Source organism: Python bivittatus, unplaced genomic scaffold (assembly GCF_059951505.1).
Source record: "Python bivittatus isolate LINGU-HERP-01145 unplaced genomic scaffold, Pbiv_v1 ctg000580_np1212, whole genome shotgun sequence".
Classification (NCBI taxonomy): Eukaryota; Metazoa; Chordata; class Lepidosauria; order Squamata; family Pythonidae; genus Python; species Python bivittatus.
In genome coordinates, this window is record NW_028277087.1 from 15,797,192 (window position 1) to 15,812,417 (window position 15,226).

The window sequence follows — 15,226 nt, forward strand, 5'->3', positions numbered from 1 at the left end:
TGCCAAACACACTCTACTAAAATTGTGGTTGGCTAATTTGTGGTTCAAATGTCATGCCAAAAGAGCCACTTAAAGCAGCAAAAATGTTGGCCTAGCTTTGCATGTTGTGAGAAAGCAGCGTCTGTCTCACAGAACATGCTGAGCTTAATAATTGATTACTGAATAAACCACAATTGGCTGGGTTTGTACAACATGTTAAACATAAAATTAGGATTATAACAGTACTGGCTGGGCTCCCACACTAAACCACAAACTAACAATCCACATACTGGCTTAGCATGTTGTGGAAACTTAGGTTATGTAGTCTGTAAACCATGATTGAATGTTTTGCACGAACCCAGAAAACTCTAACCTTAACCTTAACTCTATATGCCACTTAAAAGGAAGAACATGGGCTATTCCACTCTATAAAAGCCAGTAGTGTTCAAATAGATAAAGGCCTAATGGAATGAGGGGCATACATTTAGGAAATCCTTAAGTGCTATAGCTGAAATCTCCCTGTGTGCAGAGAAAGGAGGCCCAGAAATCTCTGGGTCAAGGCATCTGGGTTAATTGGCTGGGAAAGACCCTTTTTAAAATCCTAGGGAAAAGCCTTTGGTACCCCTGACTCACAGCAGAGAAACTTTCTCAGGTTGCCCTACTTGTCTTCCAATGTAACATCCCACAAATCCTCCCTTCTCCACAAGGCAATTCTTTTTCCATCAGTTCTCTCAGGCAGCCACCAACCCTTCCCTCAAAGGGAGTCATAACCTTTTCATGGCAAATGTACACTGCAGTCAACCAGTTGTCCTCCCCTTTCAAGGTTACTCCTCTGGGCTTATCTGTTGCTGGTCCCTAGCAGCCACTGTGTCATCCCTCCCTCCATCCTAGGAGGTCTCTATGGCAACAGCTGCCATGGCAAATATTCAGGCCCTCCCTCACATGGGCTCATGTACCCACTACTAATTCACTTCAGCTCCCACATCAGGCTGAGTGCTGCATAAGCTATAAGGGTCATCCCTTCCCTTCCCCCCTGGCGGATTCAGAGGTGTTTGGGAGGCAGAGAGAAGCTGGACCAAGGCAGTCCGGCTAAAGCATTAAACCAAGGAGTAAGGGGAAATCAATACAGCTTTGCACGCTTCAGAAAGGATTTGGAAGACGGCTCTGGGCCTCACAAGATGAGCGTAGCATCTTTCTGCTATTCATTAAACAAGCCTTGAAAAAAGGTGCATTCCTTTAAGAAATGTAGTGACATCAAATAGATCCCTGATGCAGACGTGTGAGAAAAGGCAGGCTTCTTTAATGGATTTGGAGTTGTTCCAAATCATTTTTGAAGCATATGCAACCCTAGAGATTAGTATGGAGGTTGGCATGAGTTTCCCTAAAAGCAAATTTGTGTTTGCAGTTCACACACACATACCTCCTCCCATATATATCTACTTGCAATATTCCTAGTCTAATGCTGAAGAATCCTATTTGAACCCAAGTGGGAATCATACAATGTGTTCGCTCATAATTAACTGAACCACCATTTGTTCAATAACCCCATTTTTTGTCTTTGGAAGATACAGTGAACTATAAATTCATCACATGAGCTATGATTGACTAGTTTGTACTTTAGTGTCTGAACTCAGTCTGTGGCTGTGGCTGCACTAAGCCATCATATATTTTATTTGGCTTGATTTAGTGTGTTGTGCAAACCATGCAATTGAGTTTTGTTACCAAATAAATATGGCATGGCTTAGTATAATATATGAGCCCCAAAATGCTGTCTGATTGATTGATTGATTGATTGATTGATTGATTGATTATGTGCCATCAAGTCAGTGTCGACTCTTAGCAACCACGTAGATAGATTTTCTCCATGAGGAAATGGTGTCTGCAGGGAAGGAAATATTTATGCAAGAAACAGGAAAGAGAAGCAAGCAATCCTACTGGAAAAGCAGGTTAGAACGCAGGCTTTTTTTGGTCAAGATTCCTACTGGGCCAGTAGACATAACAGCATATTTTGGCCATTTGCAACAGGACTAGCTGATTCATTCATCCATAAACTGCAACCATATTTCAAGGTGCCTAGGCCCCAGTATCAGCAATCCTGGTTTGACATTCCTGGCACCTTACATGGACACATTCTCAGCCATGTCCATCAGCCTCTTCTACCCCAAGAACAGTTCATGGCCATGTGCTATACAGCATTTGCATATCTTTCATTACCCCGGACTAACCTTCAGTTTGTGCTCATGTTCTTTGTTGACCCGTGACAACAGCTGGGCTTTCCGTCTGTTGAGAGCATCAATAAGCGCATCACACTGGGCAACCAGGCAAGCTTCAAACTCCACACTGTTCTCCTACAGTCAGAATAAAACACTCATCAGTCAAAGCAACAGGAAGGACTAAAACAGCTCTGAAGCTGACTTGTTGGATTTGCTGTCACAGAGACTTGATAAGTACTGATCTCACCCTTTCCGGCAACAGCTTCTTGAGATCTTCAGCATCATCTGGCTTTTTGGACTGGGCTCTTCAGACTGCTTCTTGGGAACCACTCCTGCTGGGTTCACACACTTCCTGGACTTTTTTAGTAATTGTTTTACATAGCTTTAGATTTTATGTAATTGTATTTTATTTATTGTTTTAATCAGTTGTAAGCCGCCCAGAGTCCCTCATTAGGGGGAGATGGGCGGGAATAAATTTAATAAATGAATAAATAAAATGTCAGGCTAAGTTAGACAGTTTCTGCTTCAGTGTGTTGCATGAAACCAGACAATGAGTTTAATTAATGATTCACTGGGTTGTGCAAATACAGGGGCTATTCTTGCAGTACACAGAAAGCCCAGTCTAGCTGTATCCACAGGTAATTAATTAGTGCTAGACAATCTAGGAGTGAGATGGCTGCTCTGACCATATTACAAGCAGCCATCTTTGTTGTGGCTGAACCACTGTCATTTCCTGTATGTGTATGTATGTTGTATATGTGTGTGTATGTGTGTATGTATGTATGTGTGTTTAAGTGTATATGTGTATGTGTGCATGTATGTTTGTGTGTGTGTATGTGTGTGTGTGTGTGTGTATAAAATCACACAATCAGCATGGCCTGATCAGATTTGGAGCCACTCTCACCTCTTTTCTGTCTCTGCTTCATGCCTATAGAGCAGGGTTTCTCAGCTTTAGCAACTTTAAGATGCGTGGACTTCAACTTCCAGAATTCCCCAGCCAGCCATGCTGGCTGGGGAATTCTGGGAGTTGCAGCCCACACATCTTAAAGTTGCTACGGTTGAGAAACCCTGCTATTGAGGTTTGGGGATGGTGGTAGGGAGAGTTGGTAGAAGAAAAAGAAATAGAGTGCTTACAGCAAGCTATGTTCTTATCTCTCTCTGCCTGTCTATCTTCAAAAATAGATGGAAGAGTTAACCCTCAATTATGGAGCCAGACAACATGCACTGGCTGAGTTAGGGTAAGCAATCCTACAACTGACCCTGGGACTTTGGGAGACAGAAGATGGAACCCAGTCCCTGTCTCAGAAATAACTGTTTTTCAACTCACACAATGCACCAGCCTTTAAATGATATATCATTTAATGAATATGTCATGTAAATAGGACCAGCCAGTGGCTGCCGGAGACCCACCCTAATCTTGAAGCAGAGACAGTTTCAGTGATCTTTGCAAGAACTACTTGGTCAATGGATATACAGTCATGAGGACACCTCCATTTTTCACTTTGGAAAGTAACTTTTCCAGATAAAACATCATTTTTAATAAAATATTAATATAAATAAATATTCATATAAGATCTTAAAGATTTTTAAAGCTTGTCTGAAGCATGGAGTGAGAGAGGGAAGACTGATGAACTGATAGTTGAATCACATATACCCATGTTTGTTATTTCTGTCTTATAGCATTTTTAAAAGCTGCTATTCAAAACAGAAGCGTTTTTTTTTCACTTTATAATATTTACTTATAAAAATATCCCTCTCCAAAGAACCTTGCAGAATCAGATGTGGGGTACAACTTGCCCAAAGAGTCTCACAGAACCTCTGGACAAGGAAGGTTTGGAATATTTATCTCCCAAATCCAAATGCAAGTCATATTCTCAGCCAGTAACTCCACAGGACAAAATTCTGATTTTTTTTTTTAGATTTTTTATCCCACTTTTATTATTTTTATAAATAACTCAAGGCAATGAACATACCTAATACTCCTTCCTCCTATTTTCCTCACAACAACAACAACCCTGTGAGGCAAGTTGGGCTGAGAGAGAGCGACTGGCCCAAAGTCACCCAGCTGGTTTTCATGCCTAAGGCAGGACTAGAACTCACAGTCTCCTGCTTTCTAGCCTGGAGCCTTCACCACTAGACCAAGCTGGCTCTCCATTTGGGCAGAATTTGGTTCTTCCAATCCAGCAGTAGTCCTAGAGTTCTAATGTGGCTCAGGTAGAAATCCTCCTAAACCTGAGACATTCCTGGAAACCAAAAGCCTTGACTGAAGCTTTTCTGTCTCTATCTACTCTCTTAGGGGAAAATCACAAGTCTCAGGAGAGATGACTTCCATGGTACATGGACAAAGGGGAGGAAGCAGACCATGGAGAAATGTGTCTCCACTGAACTGAATAAAAAAGCAGTGTGCTGATGGGGGAGGCAGCAACAAGAAAAGAGGGAGTTTAATTTGGCCACAGAGCTGATGTGGCTTGATGGATTAGATTCCTGCTCACTCAGAATGATGGAGGGAGGAGGCAGCGCTGGAGAGAACCAGCGTCCCTAAAGAGCCAAGACAAATGATCTGTGGCACCGAAATTTCAATCGATTCTGACTGAAGACCTGATTCCACCTGAGAGAATGCAAAGCATTAATGCAACAAGCTTATTTATTTGGGGTTAGCAGGCCAGGCGGCAGAGAGAGGCAATGAGGAAATTACACTTAGGCATATGCTGGATCTTTCAAAGAACGTTCTATACCCCGTCCCCCCAGCATTTCTCTCCCCCTGAGTGCTATGTTCTAACAGAGCAGTTTTTTCCATTCTGGCACTCTCCATATCTTCTTGATTGCCAATCCCATCATCCTCAACCAGCATGGGATAATGGCAGTGGTAGTCCAACATTTTGGAAAATGTCTAGTTGGAGAAGATTGCAAGTTACTATCCTGCCTTCAGGTCCTCAACTAGAATTCCCTGAAGAAGTTGAAGATATCCCAGGGAAGTAGGGGTAGGGAATGGGAAGGAGAGTACACAGGATTTCATGGTGTGTGTGTGTGTGTGAACAATCTCAAAATGGTGGGCACCACCAGGCAATCGAAGCCCCACCCCTTTTAATATGTGTTGGACACATCTCACACCTGTAAAAAGAGGTGGGACTTCAATCATCCAGTTGTGCTCACCATTTGGACATCATTGGCCCCTTGTGGATACACCTGGCAAAGCATATAGACCAGCCAGCATATAAGGGACTTCTATATGACACTATCCCCACTCCCCAATTCCTCACAAAGTGGTTTGAATCTGACCTGTTGCAACTGTCACTTATGCTGAGCTCAAAATGTTGAGAAAATACAGGGAACACCATGAGCCAATCAGTGTCCACCTCTAACTGACCAACAGTACAGTGTGAAAAAGTCATCCAGACAGTGTCAGTTCCCAAAGGCCATATCCCATCCACATTTTCAGTCATATTGGCCCCAGTCCCACAACACACTTAAATGGGTTAACGTGGGGGTAAAAGTGTTATGGAAATGCCAAAATGCTAGTCACCTAACTCCTGGAGGGTTAAAGCGTAACTAACTAACTAATAACTAACTAACCAGATCCAACCATGGATAGGATTAAACTAATTCCAGAAGTGCTATGAAGACATCAAAATCCCATTAGTTAACCTGTTTTATATATTCACTCCTAAAAAGAAAAAGAAGCTAGATAGAGTGATGGCCTGAAAAAGTTATGGTTCCATTGTACAGCATCTCACCAAGACTTGCTGGGACAGGAGAAGTTATACCTCCTAAACAGGGAATTACTGTTTACTGCTGCTGCCCTAATCCAGGGGGAAGGGCTAATGGTACCACAGAGCCTTGTGAGTACTCTTCTGATGCAAGGGCACATGGAATGCTAGGCATTTCCTAGGATCCTGCGTTCCCCAAATGATGATATTTGACCCTCTTAGGAGGACTGTGCGCCACCAGAGTTACTAGTAAGAAGATCTGACTGAGTTGGTAGGGGATTTGATTAAGCACGTTGTAGGAACAAGGCTGTTACAAGCATTTTTCTGGTGCTTTGCAATAAATGAATAAATAAATCTGAAAAGTTGTTATAAGAAGAAACTTTCCAGCACCAAAGTTGTCATTCCTCTGCAGCGCTGAAAAACCTCTTGCAGATTATGATGTCAAAATGACAGCACATTGGCATTTTTTGCAACTAGGCATGTTTTCCAATACCTTAATCCTGGTAATTTGCTGCTGTGACAGCTGGAGTGGGAGGAAGGTGGGGAGAGAGGCTTTGTTTAGAATGCTTTCCAATGGGCATGAGGAAGAGATGTACTCTAGGAGTTGGGTAATGGTTGCCAGAGTCCAGAACTCAGGAGGCAGGTGAGACAAGAGTTCCCACCTATAAAATAATGGTCCACTCATAAACTCTGCATAGCAAATGGAAGTAATTGCTTTTAGTGTGATTTCTGATGTAGTGCAGGTAAGCCAGAAGAAAAAAAAAGATCACCTGCCAAATACATATACCAGTGTTTCTCAACCTTAGGAACTCTAAAATGTGTGGATTTCAACTCCTAGAATTCCCCAGCCAGCCATGCTGACTGGGGAATACTGAGAGTCAAAGTCAACGCATCTTAGAGTTGTCAAGGCTAAGAAACACTGACATATACTATTATGAGATGGTAAAGACATGAAAGTACTTTTGGAGGGTGAAAATTAAGTACACTGTTTATATAGGTGATTTCAGTGTGTTAAACATGAATCTATTTTACAAATGGTAGTCAGTTATTCCAATACAGCAGTGTTTCTCAACCTAGGCATGCTGGCTGGGGAATTCTGTGAGTTGAAGTCCACACAGCTTAAAGGTTGAGCAACATTGCAATAGAGAATCATTCCAAGGAGTGAAAATGGACTTATGGAGCCTGACAAATATGTTCCCTAAAGTTCCTAGTCTCTAGGGGAAAAAACACACGCACACACACACACAATCAACAAAAGGATGATATGTTAATACTAACATCATCACCACCATCATCATCATCATCCTTATCCTTATTAGTAGTAGTAGTATCATACAATACACAGTTTAATACAAAAAAGGTTGATATTTATTACTGGCTGATATTTAGTCACATCTGTTCATGTTTGGGTGACGTATTGTGCCATATTGTGGCTTGCCTTATCCTGTAATCCAAATTTAGACCAAGGTCAAGATAATGATTATAATAGAATGCCTTGATCACAATCTGTAATTACAGCCTGGCTTTTGTTAACTTATTTTATCCACAATCTAGTATATCATCCAAAATAGGGATTTAACCAAGAGTCAACTTTACTCTCCATATTCTAGATATAGAACAAAGTCTACTGCAAGAGACTTGCTACTTCTCCAGCTTTGTTTTCACTCTCCACCATGGTTGCATGGAAAGTAAATCTATTTTTATTTATGCAATTTACCCATCAAGGAGACAGAGAGTGGGTGAGATCAACCCTCTCCCACTCCGCATGCGATGAATCATCTCTCAAATATCCCTCCCCCCATTCTTTGGAGTTTTGTTAAAGAACTGGCCATCACAAAGGTGGCTGGCTTATTGCTGAAAAAGAGGAGGACTGGCAATCTGTTGTCAGTTATGGTTTGCTCTGCTGTTTGATCATATGTGTTCTGAGCCTCAGGGATGTGAATGCCACATAGTGGCTCTGCTCATGCTTCTAGCTCTGTTCATGATTATCAGAGTCAACACAGTACCTGGATTTGCTGCACCATGTTGCGTAGCTGTACCAAGAATTCTTTGGCTTCTTTTGCTCTGTCTGAAAGTCCATTTAGGGCCTGGGACAGCTGGCTCTGCATAAAACAAGGAAGGAAGAGGAAATGGGAATCAGAAGAGCATTTATTCCTATATAAGTTTCCTAGATGTACTGATATGTATCCCAGCAGATGATCAGAGTTACTTCTTTCCCATACCTATCCCAAACAAGTTAAGGAACCAAGCCGTCAGTTGAAGCTCAGATCAGGAAATTAATCAGAATTGATCTCCACCTAAAATGTTGAATTATTTAGTTTATTATATCCCACTGCACTCCCTCCCTAAAGAATGTTTGCTATCCAGCTGAAATGTTATTCTCATTCTATTAGCCACTTTTTACAGAATAGCAGGATGCAAAGCCAAAAATAAACTGAGTGATCCCATGAAGACAAGCAGGAAAAGAAAGTGCAGGAATTATAAAATAATTCTGCATGTGCTCAGTCCAAAGTACCAGCACTGGAGGGAGTACAGAGTAGTCAACTGAGTCCTTGATGTAATTCAGTCCATTATAAAGAGAAAACAGAGCAGAATTTGGGGATATCTTCCCTAAATATGATATTATAGCTGAGTAAATCAGCCCAAAGGCAATACTGATTGATGATGTTGGGATCTGTAGCCTGCTTCATTTGGAGGTACCAGACTGGGAAAGGTGTAATGCTGATCTACAAAATAATACATACATTAATTCTGAAACTTTTTCAAGATTTCTAGTTGTTTTATATCAACAGATGAACACAGTTATCCCACCCCAACTCTAGCCACAGAAGTCATAGATCTCCAGTTGGGAGAGAAAAACAGAGACTGTTTTCTTTGATTGCTACAATTAGTACTCATAATATGCTAATAGTGTATATTTTTGAATAATTCCTGTGGATTTTCTAATTATGGCCTTTTTAAAAAAAATGCTTTGAACAATCTTGCTTTCTTAACAACTATGTTATAAGTATGTCTGCAAACATTGTCCCTTCCTGACCTACAGTATGTTGCTCACAATCTGCATTTTCAAGTATACTGTACAGTGTATCCTACAAATTGAACTGAAGCAGGTCATCAGTGCTTCCTTGCAGGGCTGGCTATAAAATTCAATGGGTGACAGAAGATGGAAAGCAGTGGTGGTAGCCACCTGGCTGTTCTTCATAAATGCTTTGGTTGTATTTGCCCTACTTCATGTCTTGAGCCTCTAAACTAACTTGCTATCTAAGGTCTGGATTTTTCAGTGTGATACCCAGGGGCACCAAATACTGGATGTCATCTCCCTTAGCACATGATAGGGTTCTTGCCCTAACTGGTGCCTTCAAGTCAGCCTTGATCCCAGCAACTGCCTGGACTAGTCCCTGCAGTTTTCTTGGCAAGGTTTTTCAGAAGTGGTTTGCCATTGCCTACTTCCTAGGGTTCAGAGAGAGTGACTGGCCCAAGGTCAACCAACTGGCTTTGTGCCAAGGCAGGACTAGAACTAGGTTTCTAGCCTGATGCCTTCACCAAACTGGCTCTCTATTATATTATCTTAAAATTCTTTTAATTACAAAATAAGTTGAAATTGTATAGAACATTCATTGAATATAAGGTTTGGAAAGGACCTTGGAGATCCTCCAGTCTAACCTCTCTGCCCAGTGCAAAAATCCACTCCTATAGCATCCCCAACAAATGGTCATCCAGCCTCTGTTGAATACCTCTAGTAAAGGAGAGTCCACCTCCTCCTGTTTCACTGTTGAACAGCTCTTACCATTGGAATTTTTTCCTGATGTCCAACCAAAAAATACTTCCTTGTAATTTAAACCCATTGTCTCTTGTTCTGTTTTCTGGAACAACAAATAAACATTTCTGCTCCATCTTCTGCATTACAGCTTTCAGCACAGCTATCAGTGTTGTCTTCTCCAGACTAAATATACCCAACTCATCCAACTGTTCCTCAAAAGTTTCTCATACATTTTTCATAATTATCATGCTGCAAAGCAAAGGCTTAACCTCAAATGTAATATGTATTTCCAATAACACTTCTAAGCTTCACATGGAACCTAGAGGTGTGTTTAGAAAAATAAAATGATGGGTGGCTTCAGCACAGTGTTTTCTTTGGAAGAGTGTTCTCCTATCTAGAAAATAAATACATAAATACATTACTGGAAGGCTAGGAAGGTTAGTGCAGTGCAATTTTACCAGTTTGCCTGCTGGTGATTTTTTATGTGGACTATCCCCACAATGGTAACCATTTTGGGTAAGTGCACCCAACATGCTCTCAGAATTCTCCTGTGACAATTGGCTCCAAAAAGTTGGGGGGATCAGATTGAAGATTTAGACAATTTTCTCTTACCTCCCCCCACCCTTTACTGTTACAAAATTCCATGCCAGTCTACTCAGGGTTTATATGGACTGTGACAGGGATGCCATGTTCATCTTTATTTTGCAAATTCTATTTTCTAGAGCCTCCAAGATAGCATCCATTTCAAATCTGGGGGTCAACCCCAGTTAAAAAGCCACATGTAGTGGAAAGTGTCATGTTTCACAGCTAACGTGGCACATCTAACTTGACATTTAACTCATGTTCAGGAACTTACTTGTGGCAGGCAGACACAACACAGCTAGATTAGCCACTTTACTGCAGACAGCAGTGAAGATACACAAGAACTGCCTTCTGCAACACACAGAAATCAAACCCTATGTTTATGTCTCTCCTCCAGGGTTTAAATTCTAGACCTTTTCCTCCCACCTTTCAAGTCAATAGCATGAGAGGTTGTGGGGTGGGAAGGCTGAGACAGTAACAAAAGGAATTGTAGACATATACAACCAAGAGACCGAAGGGGAATCTGTTGGTAGCTTATCTCATAAATGCCAGCTTAATCCAGTTGGTGAAAAAACTTGGGAAGATATTATTAAAAATATCCCAAGAGACTCTGCCTTAACAAATTTACAAATAGAGAGTTGGAAATTCCTCTTGCAGTTTCCAAAATTGTGTATTCACTTCTAATATTAGCTTTAAAGACACCTTACTGAAGTCTGTGTAATTCTTGTTTTGTTGATCTCGCCAAGCTGGTTGGAACTTGGGAAAAAGAAATGTGGCTGTTCTTTCCTCAGCCTTGAAATTGAGAAGCACTCAGCTAATGTCTCTCCTTGTCAGATTCATTCTTTGCAGGTGCTAATGGAGTGCTACATACCTGCTCATTGACTGAGTACTATTCTTAGCCACTCTGTGGTTGAAGGAACCCTCACCATGTGTTTCTTTATTAAAGACATAATTTTATTTTTAATCCCATACAAAATGGTGTGGAGGAGGTACATTTTTGTGGCCTGGCCTCTCTTGGGTGGTTCACTGGGCGATTCTTCTGAGAAGAGGACAGCTGCTTCAGAACTGGAATTTCTTTTTTATAATCTATACACTTTTAGCAGTCAAGCTCTTTCAGTCAAGACAGTGCCTTGATTGCTAGAGGGAGAATGACAAGAAGGCAGCAAATGGGGCTGAGGCTGGCAAATTACCTACACTTTACTATCTGCTCCTTGCAATCAGTTGCTTCCACATTATGTAAATAGGGCAGTAAGAAGATGATTCAGTGTAACCTTTCCCAACCTGGTGCTCTCTTGATATCTTGGAGTTAGCTCCCAGAATCCTCAGCTAGCATGGCCTGAGGAGAGAGACTGCAATCTATCTGGATGATTGAGTCCAAAGGTGCATCAAAAAAACAGGGGAGCTTTTTAATCAGGAGTAACAATCAGCAGGACTCAAAGGCAAACAAGTACCAGGAACTATTAAACTGAATCAGTCTGGCCATCTTCATGTTTTCTAAGAAGTAGGCTGCTGTCTCTTTATTGAGTTGGCCAACCCCTTGCTTAGCTTTCCTCAGCCTGCTGCCTTCCACATGTTTTGAGACTGCAACTTCCAGAATTTCAAGCCATTAACTAGGCTGTCTGGGAATTCTGGGAGCTGCAGTCCACTACGTCCAGAGGGCCTCATGTTCAGGAAGCTTTTTGCTTCATAGTCTTGGCCTGGGCCTGGGCCCTGCCTGGGGGAGAGAGCTTGGCTAGTGGCTGGCAACCATTTGAAAGCTTCTGATTAGGGGGTGGGGGAGTAACAGTGTAGAAAGCCCTTTTAAAAAAAAAAAAGGCCCAGAATAGTTTAGAAAGGAATCTAAAATAAAACAAGCAGTTCCTCCAAAATTTCCCTAATACATCTTTGGGGAAGATGCCTTGGGAATATTCTTCACAACTTGACTGCCCTCTTTTAGAAAATGTTTAGAAGGATCCAGTCTCTTCAGTGCAACAAAAAGGTAACAATCATGGGAATTTTTATATCGCGAGGAAAAGACAACTGAAAGGTAAACTTTGGAAAAGATGTTCATGCGTGATACGGAGACAGACTTTTTTTTAATTCTCTCCCATTTTCATAGTCTAAGATTGTGGTTCCTGCCCTAAAGAAAGTGAAAAGTGTATGATCTAGTACAAAAAATAATGTTTGTTTAGTTTTTGGTTTTTGTTCTGCATTAGATACAATTCACTATCCACAGAATTTGGCAGCAGATATCAGCTTAAAGGAGCTTAAAAAAAGATTTCACATGTTGATGCAGGACAATATCAGGTAGCTCACTTGTGGTCGTTCAATAGAATTCCATGGGTAGAAGCAGAGAATATTGACTACTGAATGCTGAGGATGAGCAGAAGGAAAAGCCCATCATCTTCAGGCTCTTCTTGTTTGTGGGCTCTCAGAAGCAAAACAAAAATGGTACTTCTGGTCTATGCTAGTGTAGCATGCTGGATCAGGTAGAGATCTTGATTGTGTCATTTAGGAGTAAAAGTTCACCTGGCAATCAAACTAAAGCAAGTCGTTGAGAGGGCTGCTAAATTCTGGGATGATTGGAAGGCACAAACAGTGAACAGCCATCTTAGAATTTACATGTGTGAGATGAGTAATCATGTCTTGTAAATAGTGATTGTAAGAGAGAAAGGTGATGTTGGTCACATGTCTTAATATTTTTAACCTATGAAATTCTCCTTAGATGTCTGGGGCTTTAAGACTCATCCCTGGGCACCAAAATTGAGTGCCATGGCCAAGCAGACCTTGGCAAGTAAATGAGTCTGCCTTGCTAGACAAAAAGGGCAAGGATTTTATGCGCAGTAAAATATAAATCTTTTCTTCTTATTTAGGTGTGACAAGTGTCTTGGAATAATCCAGACTGGCTAGAAAAGTTTTCCTCTCCCTGGCTTGTTACAGCCAGAGGCAGCATTTTAATGCTTTTAATAATGAGAAACAGAAGTGAAGAGGCAGATCCATTTGTGTTGCTCAGAAAAATCATGTGCTCCAGAATTAGGGTGAAGGACAAGATGAGAGATTGGCATTGTTGATATGTTCACCTTGGAACCACACAGTGCAGGGGTAAAAAGATTTTTCTCTCCAGAGGGTAGCAAGTCTACTCATAGAGAACATGCTGGTAGTGGGCATAGTTAAAGCCACTGATAGGATGTCCCTTGACTTTCTTTCAGAGATTTTTTGAAATTAGGCCAAGATCAACCTGAGGTTCTGGCACAGTGACAAATATTTCTCCAACCTGATCTTTGAAACATCCACTGAGCTGAGGGAGGGTCCACTACATTTTAAGAAAATCTGTCCTAAGACCTTACTCCCCACTGTAAAATTTATCCCCATCTTTGGAGGGTGGATTTCATTCTTTCCATTTCATTCCCTTTTTCCTTTGTGCAAAGAGAAAGAAAATGAGTCAGGCACAGTAATTGGAATTGGAAAGATCATCTGGTATGCAGCGACTGGAAATGTTACTAGGTAGAAACACTTTTCTTTCTTCCTCCCACCCCATTATCCCCTTCCCACCTGTTCAGAAAAAGGTGCTGGTGCCAGAGTTTTGAGATAAGAGGGCAAAGGGGTGAGGGAGAAAATTAATAGTCAGGAAAATGATCCTCAGCTTAGCTTGGCAGGAAGGTTGAATGCAATACTTTGCTATTTCTTTCCTGGGCAATTTATAGCAACGTCATCATTAAGAGCGAGCTTGCCAGTGGATGGGTTTCTTAATTATAATGACACCATTCATCAGCCTTGCCCCATTTAATTCCCCCACAAAGGAATGTAAAGAACATTATAAGGGTTATAAGGAAGCTTTCTAGGGAGTAAGCTTGTCCAAGAAGTATAGGAACTGGATCTACAATCACTCAAACTAAGGGATAATTGTGGGTAGGGGTTACATAGCCTCATTCCCTTGATTTCAGGAGAGGGGGAATTCTTAGAAATGTAAAGTTATTCTCTGATTATGTTCAGAACTGAAGCTGCAAACCTATATGCATTTATTTGGGACCCACATCCATTTCATTTACTACTGTTTACACCCAAGTAGTCACACGTAGGCTATGCACACTACCTTCTAAGTACCCTTCATTGCCATCAGTAAGACAGGAGATGAGCTCAGTTCAAAGTAGCCTTTACTTTTAGGGTTAGGTTAGGGAATGGTCACCTCCCTGCATTTTCAGTTTGGTTCTTCTCTTTTGTGTAGAAAGCAGCCTTTGGAAAGGAAGTCTTGTGGTCCACTTACTCTGGTACAACCTCTCCTTTAGCAACACAGCACAGTATGAGAGTTAGTTCCTACACCAGTGTTTCTCAACCTTGGCAACTTTAAGATGTGTGGACTTCAACTCCCAGAATTCCCCAGCCAGCCATGCTGTCCTACACTGTCAGTAAAAAACAAGACAAGAACAAATCTGGCCACCACAAAAGGACTGATGGAAAAAGACAAACCCTGAAAAGAGGGGTCCACGTCGTCCATTATGGAGGACAGGAAGAAAAACAAAATGCAAGATGGCTTCAACCTTGTTTCTCTAAATCAGATTTAGTTATTTATATATTAAATTTGTACCCTGCCTGACTCCCAATGATTCTAAGCGGTTCACAAGTAAAATACAGGAAAAAAAAAACCTTAGGCAGCAACAAAACACATCCACACCTTGAAAGGGGCTACTTCCATCCTAGCTAAAAGCCTGGATAGAGAGCCAGGTCTTTATGGCCTTCTGAAATGCTAGCAGGGAGGGGGCCACCTGGATCTCAGGGGGAACCTGATCCCAGAAGACAGGTGCTGCTGATTGAATCAGCCGGACAGAAAATATGGGAGATAGGTGGACCCTCAAGAAACCAGGCCCTATGCCATGTAGGGCTTTATAAATAACAACCAGTGCCTGTCAGAAGCCTCACAATCAATTAACCATCTTGCTAGCTTTCTTGCTTCGTTTCTGCCATTACAAGAAAGGCGGGGAGAAGGAGATGAACCGTTAGGCGCAGAT

At 41.5% G+C, this 15,226-nt stretch overlaps 1 protein-coding gene across 2 annotated transcripts in view; it reads right to left on the reverse strand.

The window, feature by feature from the left end:
- The window catches only part of TRIM9 (tripartite motif containing 9), a 56,104-nt gene that overhangs the window by 31,089 nt on the left and 9,789 nt on the right, over window positions 1-15,226 (reverse strand). For both annotated transcript variants that reach the window (XM_088149928.1, XM_088149927.1), the window contains exons 2-3: window positions 7,906-8,001; window positions 2,205-2,327 (exon numbers count right to left, since the gene is read on the reverse strand). In XM_088149928.1, the coding sequence (XP_088006054.1) occupies window positions 2,205-2,327; window positions 7,906-8,001 (219 nt within the window). The remainder of the gene's footprint in view (window positions 1-2,204; window positions 2,328-7,905; window positions 8,002-15,226) is intronic.